This window comes from Xiphias gladius, chromosome 8 (assembly GCF_016859285.1).
Source record: "Xiphias gladius isolate SHS-SW01 ecotype Sanya breed wild chromosome 8, ASM1685928v1, whole genome shotgun sequence".
Lineage (NCBI taxonomy): Eukaryota > Metazoa > Chordata > Actinopteri > Istiophoriformes > Xiphiidae > Xiphias > Xiphias gladius.
Window position 1 is genome coordinate 1,944,439 of NC_053407.1, and position 22,322 is coordinate 1,966,760.

Genomic DNA, 22,322 nt, shown 5'->3' on the forward strand with positions numbered 1-22,322 from the left:
GTCATATTAGAACAGTGTCCTCCAACGCTGTTCCAGCCCCATAAAATCCAACACGCTGTTCTCTTTTCTGCCACCAGGTGTTGCACAGTCGCCCTCTCAGCACTACTTTATGCAGAAAGGAGACCCACAGCAACTTGTGAAGTGTCTCATTTTATTTAATTTCATACAGGGACTGTGCCAGCTACATAATCATAATCTTTTACACAGAGTTTCAGATATTTAGTCAAAGATCTATGAGACATGGTTAACACAGTACCACAATCACAGAAATATGAAACAGGATGTATGCTACAGTGAAGAAGGTCCTGTTCATACATGGCACATTTTCAAAACAAAAGAAAGGCAATAGATTAGTTGTTATTATCAACCATGGTAATGCAAAACTTATTTTAACAATCAGTTGGCAATTTATATATTGCTGTGTGGTTTGTGGGGGCCAAGCGTTCCTGCCAAATGTTGCCCTAATGGCCCATTAGCAGAACAACGTAAGACATTTTTACTACAGGACAGGTTTGGGTCCTACTGCTGAACTGTGACATAGAAGTGTCATAAGGTGAGAAACTGCAGTCTTTTTTAAATAAGTCAAAGAACCATCCCCCTTGTCCCGGGTACAGAAAGAAAACTTCCCCTGAAACAGCTGTTGTCATTTCAGAGACAAAACACAGGCAAAGTGTGAATGTGTGCCACTATTTAATTACTATTTCATACTCATTCAGTTGTCTGATAACTGAACAAAAAACATTTTTGCTTTTACTTTTTAGATAACATTTAAACAAAAACACTTTGGCCTGAAATTAGGGTCACAGTCGTTCTCTATAGTGACTATGCGTTGGACTGGTGAATTTTTATCTTTCATTATAATATTTGGTTTTCCATGCGATGATAGCGACAGTCTCTCTTGCTCTCTCCCCTCCTGAAGCTGTATCGGGTGCTGGCAGTTTTTTTATTATGGATGTATGTGTGATTTATGAAACAATGATCTGACAGTAATCCTACACCTCAACTCCTGGTGTGCGAAAAGAGACCTCCCAAAAGCTAAAGTGTAATTGTAAATGTAGGCCATACTGTATATTGCAGTGAGTTGAAATGTTCTACACAATATAGTTACACAATTTATATACACAATATATGAATTAAATGCTAGGGTATAACACTTTTAAGTGCTGGCACTGTAGATTAAAGTGTAGAGGGTGTTTACAGTGGACTGTGTGGGGAGTAGTTCGCGACTTGTCTGATGGCCTGACTGCTCTTTTTTATTGTTATATGGGTGCAGATAAAACAAATTCTATAACTGTCCATGTGGGTAATTGGACTCTGCTCACACCCCTATCTGGTCGGAAAGTGTGTGGTGTGGATTTGCCCCTGAGTAGTATAAAATAAAAGTCTTTTCCAAAAACTATTCAATTCCTCTTCAATACAGAAAAAGTGTGTTGTGAAAACAATGTAATAATCTGATTTAGGTTATCCTGGTTGTTTTTACTAACACTGACACCCCCCTACCCCACCCCCCCTTTTTTCTGTCTCTCTGGGTTTATTTTTCACAGGAAGCTCTCAAGGTTTGGATAAATTTCTACTATTAGATAAAGTTCTCTCCTTACTCTTTGTAGCCTTTCTGCTGCTGCTGCCAACCTCTGATCACAACACATCACACAAAGCTCATGTGTTTTATAGATGGTATTTGCAAATGTAGTTTTTGTTCTACTTACATGGTGTACTACACACTGTAACTGAGGTTTTTCTCCATCAATATATCACCAGAATTGCTTCAGACACACAAAAAAAACTAAATCCCTTAGTGAATAAAATGTTGCCTTAAAAAAAAAACAAAAAAAAAAAAACATGACACCCAACTGCACAGAGTACAAGTGATCAATCAATCAAAGCTCAGAGGCAGGAATACAGGAGATGCAGCCTAAACAATTCCTGAAGAACTGAGTTAGAATCTGTGTCAGCAGACTTAATCAAATCTGTTTCATCAGCGTCACAAAGCTGGGATTTATGTCAGGGTCTCAGCTTTAGCTTGTGTAGATTTACATCAATATAGGAAGAACTGTGTCGGAAATATAGTCCTTTAAACAAATGCTGCCCAAACTGCAAGTGTCCAAAAGTACTTGGACACATGGCTACTAACTGCTTCTTGGGCAGATATGTGTCATTTCAATGTAAGTCCATGCGCAAAAAAACTCACAAGAGTCTCACAGTTGACTGAGAGTTGCCATTTAGATTGAGGTGGAGTTGTCTGTCAAACATGAGGAGTGAAGAGGTGACCATGCAAAGAAAGAAAGAAATCTATCACAGAGATATCAAAGTTAACTGGTTTGCCAAAATCAACAGTTGGGTACATTCTAAAAAGGCAGGTGCTCTCAGGAAAACTAGGAAATGGCAAATGACCTGGTAGACAGAGGAGCATGAGTCTTGTGGATGAGCAGAAAATCATTTGCATGGTGAAGAAAAACCCCTTTATGACTGCACAGCAAATCAAGAATGCTCTCCAGGATGTAACTGGATGTTTCCTTGTCAACGATCAAGAGAAGACTTCATGACCATAACCGCAGAGGATTCACCACAAAATGCAAACCCTTTGTAAACTTCAAAAACAGAAAGACCAGGCTGCAGTTCTCAAAAAACACACAAAAAAGAAACCAGTAGAGTTCTGGAACAAAGTTCTATTGACTAATGAAGCAAACCCCCCCCTTGTCATCAAAAGAGAAAATGGTAGAGATTATGTCTTGGACATGTATGGCTTCCAACTGAACTGGCACACTGGCACTAATTGAAGATTTCACTGCTGACAGAAGCAACAGGATGATCTGTGCTCAGAGTCAAATGCAGGAAAAAACCCATTGGATGACATTTCATCATTCAGCAGGACAACGATCCTGAACATCAGCTATAGAAAAAACAAAGAGCTTTTCTGAGTGAGGAGATGGAATATCTTCGACTGACCGAGTCAGTTACCTGATCTCAGTCCGACTGAGCAGCGTTCCACTTGGTGAAGACCAGAGTAAACCTAGAGAGACCCCACAACAAGGAAAATGATGACAGTGTCTGTAGTGAAGGTCTTGGGGAGCGTCACCAGGGAAGATTAAAAAATGTCTGCTGATGTCTCTGGGTCAAAGACTTCAGGCCCTCACTGACTGCAAAGGATTTCCTACAAAATATTACATATAGTGATTTTGTTTGACTTCATGTGTGTCTATCCATTTACTTTTGAAGCCCTAAACTTTTAGCCCTGTGTTTAAAGGTCAATATCTCCCACACAGTTCTTTCTATTGATGTCAACCTACTCAAATTAGAGCTGAGAATGCATTTTAATTTAGTATCCGTTATTTTATTTCAAATTGAATGTGAGAGTTACAAAAAATGTGTAACTGTCCAAATACAGTACGCATACACATGCTTTTTGTCAGAATTATGAAACTGTGCTTATGCATGGCTCTGTTTTATGAATTTAGCTCACTGTAACATTATGCACACATATACCAACCTGCTTTCTTTTCCCACAGTTAGCTACAAATGGACATAGACATGCCCTTAATCATCTGATTGTAAATATAACTTCATATAACAGGTTTTTTAAAAAGTGCCTCAGGATAAAAAAAGAAGAAGAAGAAAACCATAAAATGAAGATATGGTCATTAAAAAATCATGATTGAAACTTTAAGGTTTGTTGAAAAATCATATGCAGAATACGGATATGTGGTCTCTCACCAGATATTTCCATTTCCAGTTTTTCCATCCCTATCATATCCAGATCTCCCTCTGTAAAACCGTGTACATGACATTATATAGAACTAAGGTTCTATTGAGGACACAGACGGTATTGTTCCTGAAAATTTGGGGATTTTAATGACAACAATTACAATGACACATGGCATGTTTTTAAAGGCTGATTCAAAAAAAAAAAAAATCAAGAGTCAGTATTTTTAAATGTGACTGTTTACAAAAAACAGGCCAATTAAGAAACATTCACCAATTTGTTAACATATATATTTAAGAAAAGAGTTACAGCACAAAAGGTTTCTAGTATGATCTCAGTGTTACTGCAGTTTAAATATGACTTGGCAGAAATATGCATTTGCATTCTTTTCATCAAATTTTTAAAGCTGTGTACACATGGTTCTCTTTTATAAATCTAAGTGGTTGTGAAACTGGCACTCAGCCTGGCCTCATTTTCACTCCCACTCATTATCCCTGGATGGATAAATGACCTACCCATGATCGGCTGTTTGCATATCAATACTTCTGCCTTCTTCTCCAGTGTTGGTCATAACACATCACACAAAGTGCTGTCCAACAGCAAATGAGAAGTGCAGTTGAACTGCTTGTGTTGCAAGGTTCTCCAACAGAGCCAGAGCAGTTGTCATTACATGCATCGACCTGGGCAAGCTATCCCAACCATACAGTCGAGTGTGCGGCACTGCAGGGAAGGAGTGGAACAATGGTGGAAAGCTAGCTGAGCTCACCTGGGTTGTGGGTAATGCCTCAATGTTTCTGGTTTTGGCAACCAAGACATTTCTCGTATGAGTGGTCTATTAGTAGCTGGTCCATAAGGCTTAGTGGTAATTAAATCCCCCTAGCCCTAACAGCAAATCATTTTACGTGTACTACCTGTGCCGTGAACCTTCACAATCAAGGATCAAATAAATGATAATAAACTGGGAAATAAATGCCACCAATGTTTATAAACAAACCTAAACAAATAATGTTTTCTAATTAGATTCTGTCTCTCGCCTTATTTTCCCATCTGCATCATATTATATTACCCACAGATCACTCCGGAAAACCATGTGTACACTTGTCTGAAGTACATGTGAGGCGAACAAATTCTCACTGCAGATTTGTATTTTATAAATACCAGTTTAAGTGGGAAATGGGGTATGTATGGTTTTGTTCTTTTGCATTGTTTATATATCTGGCTCCTTAATTGGCCATTATACAATCTTATCAAGGCAAGTTTTAATATGGAAAACTAAAATACACCACTCTACAACAACTTGCAAGTTGTTTTTAGGATTATGTTTGCTGTTGTTTTTCATTTACTAAATCACCAAATGTAATACAGCCCAGGGGCCACATGTATAAATGATGTGTACACACATAAACCATGCATAACAACAAGAATGTCTGTGTGTCACAAACATGGCAGTAGCCAGTTCAAAAGTGCACATTCCCCCAATCAGTTAGAATGTTCAAACTGAAATCAATATTGTTAGCTCATTTTTTGAAACACTACATCACGCTCCAGGTGTGAGAGATCATACCAGAGAACGAAGGGCTTCATGTTTGCTTCGTATCAGTATCACTTTGCTTACTTTATTGCTGCTGCTTCTCTCTCTAACAGTCACACTGAATGGAGCCTGGGATGGATGCAAATACCATATACTACAACAGGAGATGGCAAATAGGATCACTTTATGATACAGTTGGATGCAAATTACGTATTCCGTTGATTTTTGAAGTGAAAAGAGGTAAGTACAACCCCTGCAGCAGACAGACATTAAAAAATTGCCTTTTTTCAAATGTTAATCCACTGTTACTTTTTATATCATGAACTTAAAAAGTAGAAAAACACTGAGAGCTTCATTAACTCATTACGCCTTAATTTTCTTGTTAGGATTTGTAAAGTAGGTCAAGAAGTGTCAGGAATTACCAGCTGATGACAATTGCAGAGCTGATAGATTCTCTGACTCTCCAAACCTTGTGGTGACACTCAACAACAATGGGCTACTCTGATCAACTGACTGAGGATGGAAAAATGAATCTAATTGTTTCCTACAAAGCAGGAGAGGCTTTAAAAAGGTTATCAGAGTGATTCCAGCTGGATATTTCCACTGTCAGAAATGTCTATAAGAAATGAAAGCTAAGGGGAACCGTGGAAGTCAAGACAAGATCTTTAACTTTCAGATAAAACTGCAGGTCTGCTGGACAGAAAGTCGAGGCAAAACCCCACAAGACTGCACAGGAGCTGCAGGAGGGTTTAGCTGACACAGGAGCGGTGGTGTAGTATGCAAAGGAACATCTGAATCAGCCGGAGCTGTTCTGGAAACATCTGCTGTGGACAGATGAAGTTAAAATTAAGCTCTTTGGCCACAATCACGAAAGGTGTGTTTGGAGGAAAAAGGACCAACGTTGCCAACTGTTAAGCATCGGGTGGGAAATATTGTTTGGGGTTGTGTGGCAGCCAGTGGCACTAGGGACTACGGGGGCCCAAACTTTTACACATGCCACAATTACTGTTTGATTTTTTTTGTTTTTTTTTTAAGTTTATGAAATTAAAAGTAACAGTGCATTGACATTTGAAGAAAGGCAAATTTTTAATGTCTGTGTTCTGCAGGGGTTGTATTTACATCTTTCACTTTAAAAATCAACAAAATCGGTAATTTGTCTATAGATGACCAAACCTTTGCATTCAACTGTATATTTCTACATTTCTATATAAACTACAGGCTCAAAAATTGCCACTGCCATGTGTGGAATAAACACACTCTGAAACAATCAAAAAGAGAAATTTTTTTTTCACTTATTAATGTCAGAAGCTGTGCAAACATGTCAATATTGATCCACAACTTATATATCGATTTATTTACTAGTATTAACACATTTTTCAGGGTAAGAGTGTTTAATTTCATAATTTATCGCAGAAAAATCCCACTTCCAGGTTCCATACACTGCAGCTACTATAACTGCCATCAGACTTTATAATATGATATGATGTGCCCTCTCTTGAAGTGCTGTGATTATTTCCTGACCTTTCACCTCAAGCTTTTTTTCCTCTGTTCACTTTTACTCTAGCTGTGAGTGTTCCCATCATTATCTTACACAATGTTTCTTTTAAAGTCTATTTGACATTAAAACCGTTCCAGTGGCTCAGGTGGTGAGTATAGCTGGGACTCTACTGTTGTGCTTATCAACGTGCCTACTTGTGTCTACCTGTTCTGCATCCCTGAAGCTGTCAGAGGAAACAGCTGCCCCCTGTAAGGGGTAGGAAGGGGTAGGTGTGTGGTGGGTGGAAGGGTAGGAGGGGTTGTTGGGGTGTGTGGGAAGGTGTCTTTCGGCTCAGATCAGTCAGGCTCTGATGGTGGGCCTCTGTGCAAGCTTCCAGCTGTTTCTCTACACTCGTGACTTTTTATTTTTATTTTCAGCTGCTCCTCAGTGTGAATCATTCTGCAGGCTCTCCTCCATTTCCTGCTGCTGTGCAGCCTATCTCCAGGCTTTACCACTGGTGGCCATCAACCTCTTGTTCTCCTTCCCCTCAGTGTGAAGTTGGGCTTTCAAGGAGATAAACAGTTCTTCCTCCCTTTCCCTCTCTTTTTTACTCCTGTGGTGCAGTTTGACACACTCTTCATTTCAGATATTTTTGATCCATTTAGCCTTGTCCTTCTGAGAGTGAAGATCTCATTGTCTTCCACTCTCATATTAATATATCACTACTCACAAGTAAATGTTTTGTGAGGAAGGAAATGCATTCAACTTGTTTCCATTCAGCCACAACATGAAAACCAGCAACTGGGAGAGGTGTCAACAGCCACTAATGAAAACAAACTTTCCATCGAAATCATCCCTGTATTCATTCCTATAAATAGATCTGTTCTCTATGAAATGATCTGTTATCACAAAACCTAAAAATCTACAAAAGCTAACGCTTCTGTTGATTAGAAGATTTCCATGGTATTATTCAGAAAACTAAATGGCAGGATTTGTTTCTTCACTTTACATAAATTAATTGTTAAATATGAAACATCATTAGGTTTTCACCAGAACTTATATGACATTACTTCAGGACATACTGCATTTGCACATGCAATTTGGTGTCATTGGGAGAAAATATGAAATTATGATAAAGTATTCCAAATTGTAAAAAAAATTCAAATTCAAATATAAAAAAAAATTGTGGCAGCTCACTCGATTCATGGATTTGCACCAAACTGCATTTTCATTACCAGGACAATGTAATGGTTGCACATAGCAATATTGTGACATTTCAACAATATAATACTGAGAAAATAGGAAAAATGTGTTACAGCACCACCTATGGTTGGATTTGGACCAGAGTTGGCATGGTAGATCTGGATCACATCCAGAGTTGGTCTATGCAGTTTGGTGTCAGTGGAAGAACGTTTTGGTGAGTGATACTATATTTCCAAAACTGTACACACACTAACACTGTATAGACAAACATCAAAGTTCTGTACCAAAAACACAACATTAAAAATCTAAAGAACAATAATTACCAGCCAGGTTCCAGACACCAATTTAACATCTTTAGGGGAAAAAAAGAGCAAAATTGACAAAAGAAGGTTTTGCATGTTGTGCAGATTTGCAAAAACAAAAAAGACGGAAAGGGGCAAAGCCTATATCATGTGATTCAGCTCAATGCATCCAATGCAGAAATATAAGCTATTTGAAATAAAGATGTACGGTTAAAGAGTTAGAACACTAAAACATGTTTTGCATTTAATATAGCACCCTCTAACAATGTACCGTACATGGATCCATTTTAGTGTCTGGCCAGATCTCTGCCATCTCCATCTTGCCGATTTCCCATTTGCACCTTGTACAGTTTATGCTGTGATATCCTTTTTACAAGAAATCTGGCATAACTATAAAAACAAAAACAAATCTAACAAAAACAGTTCAGTTACAACACTGTTGATGGTTGGAACCCTAATAATATGTGATTATTTTCCTAATATAATAAATTATTTTCGGAAAATAAACAATTCAGCCAAGTAAGATAACAAAAGATAGGTTTGATTTTTGGAAATAAGCAGATCCATCTAAGGTTCTCCTTATAGATATTTGAGATCTGAGTGGTTCAACCATACAAATCACTTTTCAGGCTTGTTTCTCCTAAACTGAAGCTGAAAAATATATTCAGCACCTTTCTAAGAGAAATCAAGACCAGTTACCTTGAAACAAGTTCAGTAATCATATGCAATGATTCTTGAATATGATTCATCTTTCACTACAAAAAGTATTCAATCACTCTAAAGAAGTTATTATTCTTTTTTGAATAGTCTTTTTTGCAGTGTGGATACTAGAAAGGACCTTTTGAAGTTTTGACAGTTATTTTGATAAAAAGTCGTCTCATTTTTCAAATAAGTCAAATGGTTTGAGGACACAAACTGTAGCTAGTTTTAGACAAAATATTAAGAAATAATTGAAAACACAGATGAAAAAAATATGTGCTTTCTTTTCCTTCCTTCCTGTTGACTGCAGTTACTGAATTTCATCCAACAATGTTGCAGTTCCCAGGCATTCCCAACCTTGCAAACAGTTAATCTGATGAAAAAGGTGAAGTGAGCAGGCAGAAAAACGCTGTTGCTGCATTGACTCCTCGCTGCAGAATTTATTACAGTATTTTCATACTCAGTATAACCACATATTCTCTCCATTTACCATTATAAATAAAGTTTAAAAAAAATTCTAAAAAAAATACAACGAGCTGACTGGCTGACATGTGCTGCTGGAATGGTTACAGTCATCAGCAGATGGCTGTTGGTCACTAGTGTAAGAGGTAAGTGGAGCACTATGCTGACTATTGAGATGAAGCTCAAGAACGTCAGTTTTAGAAGTGTCACTGTAGGGTATTGTGCTGTCGTTTCTATCTGTAGCATGTGTTTCAGCATAAAAGACAGCTACAGCAGGAAACTTTTTGAGCAACTGAAATTTATGTACAGTTTTTACACACTGGGTATGTCCTGAAATCATCTTGTCATTTACATCTCTCAAACACAATAACTGGGACAAACCCTTGTCTTCTAACTCCAACAAAGTTGCATGTGACATTTATGAGCAAACATCTTCAAAACACTTATTTTTCAACCTGCTTGTCCAACGTAGCTGGATCCCGATGAGGTGAACTTGGAAGATCTCATCAGCAGACAGGCGCAGCAGTCCCTTCTTTACTAACCAAACTTTTCTCAAGTTGGTTGCCATGATTCACACCTGTTGGATGCTCTGAAACTGAGCCCCTCACTCTGGCTGCAGACAGACATCCTGGACTGGTTCAGTGGACTGATGGCCCCTGGTATTATGATGGCATCAATCCTAGTTGAGCCCCTGTTAATCTGTTGCATGTCTTAGGCAAGCGACCAAGTAGACAGTTAATATTATGAAAAAGGTTAAATGATCAGAAAAACGTTAGGCTCTTGCTTAAATAATACTGCCCCACATCATCATTGCATGAATATTTAGACTTTAATAGGTAGCAATGTGTAAATGTGTAAAATAAACATACAAATTCCAATGAACACAGCAAATTATTTATCAACTTGATGTGGAATGTCAAACAAGCCTGGAGCTCAGAATCAAGTCCAAATAAGTTAGGGGCAGGTACAAACATAGTAAAAAAAACTGTCTGGCCACGTAACAGCAGGACCTACTAAAAGACAATAGACCATAGTTCTGAGGCACAACACAAACAAAACAATCCTCAAAACTAGATTACAGCCCCCCCTGAAATGCATACACATTAACATACTTTTGTATAAACTTGCTTTTAGAGCGTACACATAACACTAACCTGATTAAAACTTCCCAATAGTTGGAACCTTCTGAATTCACAGTCTTCTGGGTGTTTTTTTATTATTTCTCCTAAATTCACTCAATGTTAGCCCATGCATCAACAAGCATCTCTTTTTGCATTCTCTCCAACCTAACTTTCCAGTCTATAGTAGAACTATGTTCGCTTACATCAGTAATTTGGTGTAAACATTTCTGGGCATCTTCACTGGAGAATTCCAATGTAGTAGCACAATTGTGAGTCAGTACATTGATCCCCTGGAAGGAGCTTATGTTCAGAAGTCTGAAAAACTACTGACAGCTGTTTTGGAGGGTACCAGTGGAGGGTATCAGAGAACAAAGCTAAATGCCCTGAAATAAGTGAAACAATACAGTATTTTTGCATACCTGAATATGGGATAGGTGTGTTGGAGAGCAGCAAAATGTAAATAAAAAAAAAAAAAGTCCTGCATTTCTTTACAATGTTACATTGTACTTCATCATACTTTATCATAGCACTTCACCAGATATACCTAATATATGTCATGCTTACCAAAACTTTCTAAACCAATATAATGCACCAGCAGGATATCAGAAAGTATAATTATATATTATATTTGATCTTTTTATTCTATCTGACCTACAGTTATTTGACAGCACTGAAAACAAAAAAAATCGTCCAAGATAAATAAAGTTTTCTTGCAAATCACATCTGTGTTATGTGATACGACTAGACTCTTCTACCACTGGTACACATATCCACCTGGTAATTCCACTTTAATTTAACTGCTCTTCTATGTGTTTCACTGTCATCTGTCATTTCTTTTTGTGTCACCATTACAGGACCACCCCAGGGCCGAATATGAATTCAGAGTCATGCAGAAGTCTATGTGCAAAGATCACAAATCACAGAACAAGGTAACTATATGGTAGGCTCTACATATTTGTATCTCTCAAGCTCCAGGTGCTACAGCTTCCTTCATATTACAATACACACAATATTTTGCCATGTGCCTCAAACCCTTTAGTTTGTGCACAAGAGGTGTCTCTATGTTTTATGTCTGTATGCTTACGCCTGCGGCAGTCAGAGCGTTCTTTACATGCCTAGTTAATTGGCTGTATACAGTATAACTGATTAACTTTAATTTGCAATTTGCATATATTGTATATTGTAATCGCTGGAACAGTGCACAGACCCTCATGGCCCTGTAAATGCTAAGCAGGTATAGATAATGAATGGATTGATATATTGTGCAAATACAGTTAAACTTCTAGCAGTGGTTTGCATTTTGCTATGTATCTGTGTTTGAACATGGTGCTGGCCATGTTTTACGGGAACTTCTTGATTACACTCTGACCCTGACAGCAGTAGCATTTAAAAGTGTTCCATTTTCAACTGCGGTTTGGTTGCAGCTCCCCCAATGGGTTGCTTCGGCAAGCACATAGTGTACTCTTATCTCAAAAAAGCCAAAATGCTGTCCTCTTTTCTGCCACCAAGTGTCGCAAAGCCCCCCCCCGTCATCATTGCTCTATGCAGTGAGGAGTCCCAAAGAAGCTTGTGAATTGTCTTGCTCTATTTGATATCATACAGGGGCTGCACTGGATAAATAAAACTTTGAGGTTAATAAGCACCACTCAACAGCAGTTGAAAAAAATGCCAGCACTGTAGTTCAGGAATCAGCTTTCCATGAGGGTTTTGATTTGCAATTCTGCTGAAGCTCATGCTGCAATACCCCTTGGAAGTTTAATGGGGAAAAATCTGCCAAATTGACATGTTTCTGCTGTAATCATCCTTGCTCTGTTCAACACTTTACAGAAGATGAAAGACAGCCGTAGTCATATTGCAACATCTACATTCACAATACCTATACAGTTACAGCTGTTGTGAATATGTTTTTACTTATTAATTGTAGGTGGAAAAGCTCACTTATCGAGACCGCCTCCCTGCCTACATGACTAACGTTGTCATGATGCTGTTAATGGTAAGAAAAACCTCTTGGTATACTGTGCATTCAGAAAGTATTCAGACCCCTTAACTTTTTCACATTTTGTTATGTTGCAGCCTTATGCTAAAATCATTTACATTCATTTTTCCCCTCATCAATCTACACTCAGTTACCCCATAATGACCAGGTGAAAACTGAACTTAAATTTTTTTTGCAAATTTATTAAAAAAGTAAAACTTAACATAAATAATCAGATCCTTTACTCAGTACCTAGTTGAAGCACCTTTGGCAGCAATTACAGCCTGAGCAGTGCCTCGTTTCCTCCAGACATGATGCTTACAGTTGAGGCCAAACAGTTCAATGTTGGTTTCATCAGCTCAGAGATTCTTGTTTCTCACAGTCTGAGAGTCCTTTAGGTGCTTTTTTGCAAACATCAAGAGGCTTTCATGTGTCTTTCACTGAGGAGAGGCTTATATCTGGCCACTCTGCCATAAAGCAGAGATTTGTGGAGAGATGCTGTGTTGGTTGTCCTTCTGGAAGTTTCTCTCATCTCCACACAGGATCTCTGGAGCTCAGCCAGAGTGACCATTGGGTTCTTGGTCACCTCTCTTACCAAGGCCTTTCTCCCCCAATTGCTCAGTTTGGCTGGGCGGTAAGCTCTAGGAAGAGTCCTGATTGTTCGAAACTTCTTCCAGGGAAGAATTATGGAGGACACTGTGCTCTTGGAAACCTTCAATGCAGCAGAAATTTTTCGCAGCCTTCCCCGGATCTGTGCCTCAACCCAATCCTGTATCTGAGCTCTGCAGGCAGTTCCTTTGACCTCATGGCTTGGTTTTTGCTCTCATATGCATTGTCAGCTGTGAGACCTATAGACAGGTGTGTGCCTTTCCAAATCATGTTCAATCAATTGAAATGACCACAGGTGGACTCAAATCAAGGTGTGGAAACATCTCAAAGATGATCAAGAGAAATTGGAGAAACCCGAGCTAAATGTCAAGTGTCATAGCAAAGGGTGTGAATACTTATGTCAATGTAATATTTCAGTTTTTAGTTTTAAATAAATTTGCAAAAGTTTATAAAATTCAGTTTTCACCTTGCCATTATGGGGTAATGAGTGTAGATTGATCAGGGTAGACATTAATTTAAATGATTTTAGTGAAAGGCTGCAACATAACAAAATGTGAAAAAGCTGAATGGATCTGAATGCTTTTTGAATGCACCTTAAATTGTACATCACTGATGATTTACAGCAAGGTTATGGAATGATTATTTCTTTTCCCTCGCAGCACATGCATAATAGTGAAATAATACACAAAATGTACCCCAGATACAATCATTGGCACCCTTCACCAATATTTGGTTGCAGAACCTTTGGCAACAATGGCAGCCTCTAAACATTTCTTGCAGCCATCTAGAAGCTTCTTACATCTGTCTGCTGGTAGTTTCTGCCACTCCTCCATTTCTATGTGTTCAAGCTCTTTTAAGTTTGCAGGAGTCCTTTTTGCATTGGCAAAATTCAAAGGGTATCAATGGGATTTAGGTCAGAACTCATTTCTGGACATTTTAAAACATTTCAACTACAGAATTCTTTTGTGCTGCTGGATGTCTGCTTCGGATCATTGTCCTGCTGAAAAACCCAAGGCCTTCACCTCAAACCTAGTCTTCTGAGACTGGGTAACACATTTTGCTCTAAAATGCCTTGGTAATCTTCTGATATCATCATTCCTTTGATACATTCAGTGCCTCCAGTACCAGAGACAGCAAAGCAGCCCCACAGCATGATAGAACCTCCACCATGTTTTACTGTAGGTAGGCTGCTCTTTTTCTTATGGGCTTAATTTCATCACCTATAAACAAACTGATGCACTGCATTACCAAAGGGTTCTACTATGGTTTCATCTGTCCACAGAACATTATTCCAGAAAGACTGTCTTATCTATGAAACATTTTTGCAAACATCAGTCTTGCCTTTTTGTGCCTTTCTTTCAATAGTGGTGTCCGCCTTTGCCTTAGCCCATGGAGCTCTATTTGGTTTAGTGTGTGGCGTATGGTACAGGCTGAAACCATCACTCCAGATTGCTCCAGTTCAGCCTGAAGCTCTTTAGATGCCTTGCGGTGTTTTTTCCACAATCTGCATTAACCTTCGCAGACTTCTCTCATTGAGTTTTTTCTAAACACCATGTCCTGCAGGCATCTTAACAGTTTTATGACTCTGAAACTTTGTGATAACATTACGATCTGTTTAAACTGGGATTTCAAGATCTTTGATGATTGCCTTGTAGCCACTGGAATTAAGTTTTTTGAAAATAGCATTGCTGATGCTCTAAGACAGGTCTCTTGTATTCACTACTGTGAAAAAGAAATTGGAAACAATAATTTTTATGCAGTAAAACCCATCAGTCATTGGTTATTTCAGGTCATGTGAACACTCAAAATTCTTATTTGTTTTTCATTTTGTTTGAGGAACTAATTTAAATTCATCAAAAGGGTGCCAATAATTGTGTCAAGCGTACATTTTATGTCTGTACTTTTTTTTTTCTCTATATGAAAGCTTTTTTGTTGTTGTTATTCAGCAAGTTTGGACATTTTATTAAATATTTTGAACATACAAAATTGGTTAATTTGCATTTTTTTTTCCTGAAGATATTCTAAATTCTGTACTTGAAATTCAGGGGTGCCAATAATTTCTACCAGGACTGTATTCTGTTTGTAATCCTGCAAACCTTTTCATTGTCAGATTGGTGTTACTTTTGCCATTGTGTTTGGTGTGATCCTCTACCGGATCTCCACCAAAGCTGCTCTCCATATGAGCTCCAATCCTATAACACGGAACCATGTACAACTGACGGTTAAAACCACTGCTGCCATCATCAACCTGGTGGTCATCCTCATACTGGACGAGGTGTACGGAGCTGTGGCACGATGGCTCACTGTGTTAGGTAAGTTAGGCTAAATGTAAAACTGGCTCAGGCAGTTCGCTAGAAAAAGAGGTAACATGTCTATCATGATAGATGGAGGTGCAAATCAGAACTGTAGCAAATTCAAAACTCTATATTTTAGCAGTTGGGAACAAACCTGGGCGTCATAGTTGCTAATATCATCCAAAAAAAAAAAAAACTGACCGAGAATATGAAAGTGAATGCATTAGGGGCAGCAGATTGTACTCAGTTTTCTAAGACGTGTCATCTTTAGCTTCTGCTCACCTTTGGGTGCAGACATCACAGAATTTTAAGCTTTGCAATTACAGTTTTTTTAACAGAAACGCAGTCTTCTCATCTTACATTTTTGTGTCCACATGCTTGTACCTTGACTTTTGTCAAAGAACCACATTTTCTAATTTTCATGTTATGTACTGATGATTTAAACAGGAGAGTTTCATGTCATTCCACACCTTGAAGTGCTCCAATTTTTTGTCACCTAGCAAGAAAAATGAACCTGGCTCTTATGGCAAGAACCCTAAATATCTGAAATAACTATTCCCTCTTTGCAACTCCATTAAATGACACAGCAACACTGGACTAACAATGTCCATTTTTACATACTGAAAATTGTTGATTGCTTTACATAGTACAAAAGTTTTAAGCACTTTAGATCAATTTTTATCCATCATGCAGTACCATCGGGAAGTCATCAGATCAGTCCAACATTGTGCAGGCACTGTCAAATTGCACTAATGTCAGTCGTCATTGTTTGGTTTGCCTAAACCACCTACGTAAAAAGACATTTTTAGTGCTGTTGCCTTAAAATGAGTTTATCGAGGTTTGTTTTATCGCTGTTGTCGTCTTTTCTTTCGACCTCACTCGACAGGAGTTAGCCAAAGTGTCCGGCTAACTAGGGCTTTTAAGCGAGTCTATAGCATCACCACGGCGACTGGTAAGAACATTTTTCCTGAAGATAACAGAAATAATTTTCACATGTAAGTGGATGAAGTACGAAAGTTCGCCAACAAAGCTGACAAAGTTGTTTTCCTGGTTAAGAGGTGCACAGTGAAGAAGACCAAGTTACCTATAAAGGTTACCAATAAAGTTTTACTTATTACCATTCAGTTGCTCAACCAAAAGTGTGATAAGCAGGCTGAAGGGTTATCTGTGTTTGAGCTAATGATAAAGGAGGGAGGACAACAAAGCCCGAGCCAGGCTTTGTGTCACAATGCAGCTAGGATCTCAAGGATAAGGACCCAAATGCAAACACACACAAAGGCAGGTAGATGCAGTGAAGATACTTTAATGACAAGATAAATATGCTTAAAGTCAGCTGGATAAATGAGATAGCAGACAGGAATCCAGGAACACGGTAAACAGGGAAAAGTTAAAGAGAGAAAACCTGTCTCAGTGATTCAAGTAAAAAGCTCATTTGACTTTTTTGATAAAAATATGCATTGTACTCTATGTACCAATATTTTTCCTGTCTTCTCTCGAGTTCCTGACATATGCAGAGTTGTTGTTTCTTAACAGGAAAGGAGAAATTGCTTTTTCTGGACTTTGTCTTATCCATTTTAAAGTTTAAAGACGTTTCTCTTGACCAATTTTGTGATATTGTGTTACTCTGTCGTCGCTTATTGTGAAAAAGTGTTTTTGGATCTTAACTCAGTGTTGCTCAGGTTAGGAGGGTTATTATATTATGCTGCACATAGATTGGCAGTTGTATACAATGGCTTATGTAGCTGTTGGAGGTGGAATAGCAAGTATCCCATATCCATTGAATTCCTTGACATTTAATTTCTCGTTATTACTTTGTAACAGATAGTGTGTTTATTGTATTGGTTATGGTTATGCTTATTTTCAAGATTATTTTATTATTTTATTTTAACCAGTTAATGGTTTTAATATTGTGGCTGAATGGTGTATTACAATATATAAAGCCGTATGTCTTTTTTGTAAAGAGCAGGGGTTTTCAAGAGAGTAACTCCATCGAGGCAGACGTTAAACTTTGGAAATCCAAATTTGGGAGACAACTAATTTTGTGTCACAGAACATCACATTACGCAGGAGGAGCCATAATATTGCATAGGTTCCTGAGTAATGTGATTGATTCCATGGGTTGCCATGAGGGTAATTGGATTATGATTTGCTATGAAGTTATCAAGAACAAATTTATTTTGGTGAAACTTAATGGGTTTAATGATGTAGTCTGAAATAAACAACTACTGTATTCTTTGCAATCTCAATTACATGATTTTTATTTGGGAGGCTTTTATACATGGTAAACGGACTGCACTTATAATTTGCTTTGCTAGTCTTATTGACCACTTAAAGCACTTTTACACTACTGCCAGATTCACCCATTCACACACACATTCATACAGCGCTTTTCTATACATACTGCACTTTCTATTCCCAATCACAAACACACTCACATGCCAATGATACATCGGGGGCAATTTGTGGTTCAGTATCTTGGCCAAGGACACTTTGACATGTGGACTTGAGGAGCTGGGGATCGAACCACACTGACAGTGTTGACAGACCAAAATCCAACAAAGATAAGCCTACTATTGATAGTTGGCAGACTATCACACTTCTTGGATGTGAATACAAGTTGTTGGTTCTCATTTTTGTAAAGTAGACTCAACAAAGGTCCTGGTAAAATTATTGGTGAATACTAGTCAGCTTTAATTATATGCAAGCATTCTCATAATGCCTTATTGGTCCGTGTTATAATTATGGGCAAGTACCATATTCATTCATCAAAGTCGAAAGGCAGTTTGAATGAGAGCAAATGTCTGTTCTAGATGAAAAATGATGGTGTGAATGTCTTGTCAAATTATTTCTGAATCTATAAAAGGTTGATAATATTGTGTTAAATTTTTAACCCCTGTATACCTGTGTGTGTGTTGCTTGTGCTCACATGCTGGTACGTTATGTAATGTATGTTATTCAATTTACATGTTCTTTGTCCCCAACATGAATCGTATAGATGTTGAACTGTCATTAATTAAAAGTTTATAACTGGCTTTGTAAGATTTGTTATCCAGATTGCTAGGCTTATCAGAGTTAGATAACTTACAGATAGCTTGACTAAGCTGACCGGGCTTTGTGAGAGAGGTGACAGCGTATGATTTGTTTGATGATGATGATGGTGAAGGGCCTGTGGTCAGAAGTAACCGTTTGCCTGTTTATCATTGCAAATAAAAAATAAAAAATCAAGTAAAATTGTCTGTTTACTTTTAGAGGTTCCTAAAACAGACAAGAGTTTTGAGGAGAGACTCATCTTCAAGACATTCATTCTCAAGTTTTTCAATGCTTTCACCCCCATCATCTACATTGCTTTCTTCAGGGGAAGGTTGGTAACCTCATTATATTTTAAGGAGTAATTTTTTAGTTACTTTTTCTGTGATTCTAATATGTTTAACTACTCTTATATAATTTAAGTAAATGTCAAAAATTATGAATAAATGTTTTAAAATAACAAACTCTTTATCTATTAACCCTTTCATTCATTTTTACCTCCAGACTGGTAGGCAGACCAGGCAGCTACCTGTATGTGTTTGAATCCTACAGAATGGAAGAGGTAAGGTTTACACTTTCACAAATAATCCGCAAACAAAATTTTTTGTAACCATACACTGGGTTTAGAGTTGCAGTACTTTTTATATACCTTTAGCTATTATAAATATCCTTGTACTCCACTTTATTTGACATTTACATTGCTCACTTTCAACTTGGTGAATAGGTTTTTGGCAACTGATATAAATTCAAACTCAAGAGGTTTTTGTATTTTACAATGTTTGTATTATTATTATGTAAAAATCTTGGAAATGTGTCGTAAAAGAGAAACCCAGTGCTGCCTCAAAATGAATGATTAAATCCTTTCTACTGATACTTTTTTTGAGTTTGGTATGTGCAGTACTCAGTGTTATACAGTATGCTGCTTCCAAGAAATAGCCACAGCTTTTCAGACAATGACAAAATTTGTCACTTTCTCTTGCCTAATCTATATTAATATTTTATATAAACTATTTTATATAAACTAACAACCAACCACAGCTAAAGTTACAATTCTCAGATTACACAGACATTACATATATTGGGTTCTTTAAGGCACATTCTAATCTTTTTAGAGTAAATTTTACTGTTTTGGACAGAAACTAATCAAATTAGATCAAAAAGTAAAAATGAATGAAAAATGAAGAAAGAGAAAATTTATTTAAAACAAACATAACTGAACAGTGAAAGAAAGAAATCGGAAATTTTGTGATTTTTTTCTAGAAATGCTCAGAATTTTTTGTAGAATTTTGCAAAAATGTATTTCTCTAGGTGGGTTACGTTCTTGTTAGAATCTGGACCTGTAATACCTCAGTATTTCAAATATCCTGGCTATGGTCCTACTGCCAGAAATTGCAGTAGAAGCAGTACAACCTTAAACAGTGTGTGAAACTTGCGTGAGCGCTGTGACAAAGTGTATCTTTCTTTAACTAGTGCAGGTGGTGACTGTCTGGCATGTTTTCTCCACCGAAGCTTGCCATAGTGCGAGATTGTTCTGTACTGATGCTTGATTTGACTCCACTGCTAGTGATACCTGCTCCCGTAAATACTTATTGCCTCCTACACTTCCTGCAGACACCAAACTGCTACCAGTACACTGAAGAATACTGAACATACCAGCTGGGGGATTCAGGTCTGTCTAGATTTGTTCCTGTATCAGTGTCAGACAGAACTTCATACTCAGTGCTCCTTAGCCGCCTGGCTGCCTGGGGAGTTTGGAGAGACTCAGTGCTGCAGTTAGTGGTGTTTATTGTGTGTGTTAATAACTGTTTTACATAACGATTTCAGTACTTTAATGGTCACCATTAATTTCATATTTTTGCTGCTCATACGATATACCACAGACATGTATTGGCAGATTTTTGGTTATTGACTGTAAAGTTAATATACATTACAAACACTCCATAACTTCATCTTCTGCCATACACTCGCCGACCACTTTATTAGGAACATCAATAAATAATAAGTGTGGTGTAATTAACTGATGCCCTCAAAACAGCCACAGTTCTTTGTTGCATGGATTCTACAAGACGTGGGAAACTTTCCTCTGAGATTCTGGTCCATATTGACATGATTGCATCACATAATTTCTAAAGATTTGTCAGCTGCACATTCATGCTGCCAATCTCCTGTTCTACTACATCCCAAAGGTGGTCTATTGGATTCAGATCTGGTGACTGGGGACGCCACCAAAAGTATACTGAACTCATTGTTATGTTGATGAAACCAGTTTGAGACGACTTTTGCTTTGTGACATGTTGCATTATCATGCTGGAATTAGCAATCAGAAGAAGGTAAATTGTGGCCATAAAGATATATATATGGTCAGCAACAATACCCAGACAGGCTGTGGCAGTCAAACCACTATTGATTGGTATTAAGGAGCCCGAAGTGAGCCAAGAAAACATTCCCCCCACCATTACACCACCACAAGCCCGGACTGTTGACTCAACTCAGGTTGAGTCCATAGATACATGCTTTTGATGTCAAATTCTGACCCTACCATCTGCTGCCTCAGCAGAAATCCAGATTCATCAGACCAAGTTTTTCCAGTCGTCATCTTTCCAGTTTTGGTGAGCCTGTGCCCACTGCAGCCTCAGGTTTCCGTTCTTGGCTGACAGGAATGGAACCTGAAGTGGTTTTCTACTGTTTTAGTCCATAGACCTCAAGGTCGGACGTGTTGTTCATCCTGAAATGTTTTTCTTCTCACCACAGTTGTAAAGAGTGGTTATCTGAGTTACTGTAGCCGCTCTGTCAAACTGCTGCTCACTGGAATTTTTTTTTTTTCGTACCATTCTGGGTTAACTCTAGAGACTGTTGTGTCTGAAAACCCCAGGAGATCAGCAGTTCAGAAATACTCAAACCAGCCTGTCTGGCACCAACAATCATGCCATTGTCAAAGTCACTTTGATCACATTTTTTCCTCATTTTGATGTTTGATGTGAACATTAACTGAAGCTCCTGACCTGTATTTGCATGATTTTATGCACCGCACTGCTGCCACATGATTGGCTGATTGGATATTTCCTTGAATAAGCAGGTGTACAGGTGTTCTTAAGAAGGTGCTCATTGAGTGTAAACAATAGCTCAGAATTATTGGAGGATGAGTCACTTTATGGAAACCATTAGACAACAAAATAACAATGCCCAAGATGTTTTGCTCAAGATAAAGTAGTGGTAGCAGTATTAGTCTTAGTATTAGTATCAGACAAAGAAAAAAACTTTGATAATCAAGAAGCTGTGAGCTGATTTATATCATATTTGGAATACTGTGATAAAACTTCTAACCTCCAGGTTTAGTTACTTAGCTATTCCTGGAACTTTCAGCCGTATCCCACAGCCCTCTTAAGCACGTGGATCTTGCTCTGGTATGATCATGTAACACGACCTAACTACAGGACCACCTGTTGTCACTGGACTTAAGTCCTGTCCTGAGCATGTTCCACCGGCTGAAGAAGGCCATCTCAACATGATGTGAGAATGTCCAAGTTCCCAGGAAAGGGGAGGAAAACACTGACAAAACAGCACACAGACTGTTTAACATCCATTGCATATGCAAATGACTTACACCTGCAAGTGTAAATTCAAATCATAAATCAAAAGGAAAAAAGTAGACAAATGTAAGGAGGACAGAGTACAAGCTGCTTGAAGTTAGATGAGCAAGTTTCGTTTTGAACTATAGCACCTTATGTTGTTGAAGATAGGCATCATGCTTTTACATCACCTGGCCGGATGCAGGAGAAGCATTCCAGGGAGCAAATTGTAAATAAGTCACAAAGTTTGAACAGCTATGTATTAAACAAAGGCAATACCAGGAGACCCAACACAAATTCAACACAGTTGGGACTTGATGAAAGCCAAATCTTAGGTATTTATAAGGGGTTGA

The 22,322-nt window shown here is 38.0% G+C and overlaps 1 protein-coding gene across 3 annotated transcripts in view; it reads left to right on the plus strand.

Moving 5' to 3' along the window:
* LOC120793475 (anoctamin-1-like) overlaps positions 1-22,322 on the plus strand; it is a 122,052-nt gene that overhangs the window by 52,009 nt on the left and 47,721 nt on the right. Inside the window, exons 13-19 of one of the 3 annotated variants that reach the window (XM_040133595.1) lie at positions 1,545-1,556; positions 8,027-8,125; positions 11,350-11,424; positions 12,420-12,488; positions 15,190-15,391; positions 18,623-18,734; positions 18,905-18,962. In XM_040133595.1, the coding sequence (XP_039989529.1) occupies positions 1,545-1,556; positions 8,027-8,125; positions 11,350-11,424; positions 12,420-12,488; positions 15,190-15,391; positions 18,623-18,734; positions 18,905-18,962 (627 nt within the window). The remainder of the gene's footprint in view (positions 1-1,544; positions 1,557-8,026; positions 8,126-11,349; positions 11,425-12,419; positions 12,489-15,189; positions 15,392-18,622; positions 18,735-18,904; positions 18,963-22,322) is intronic. The other 2 variants (XM_040133596.1, XM_040133597.1) reach the window with 2 other exon arrangements.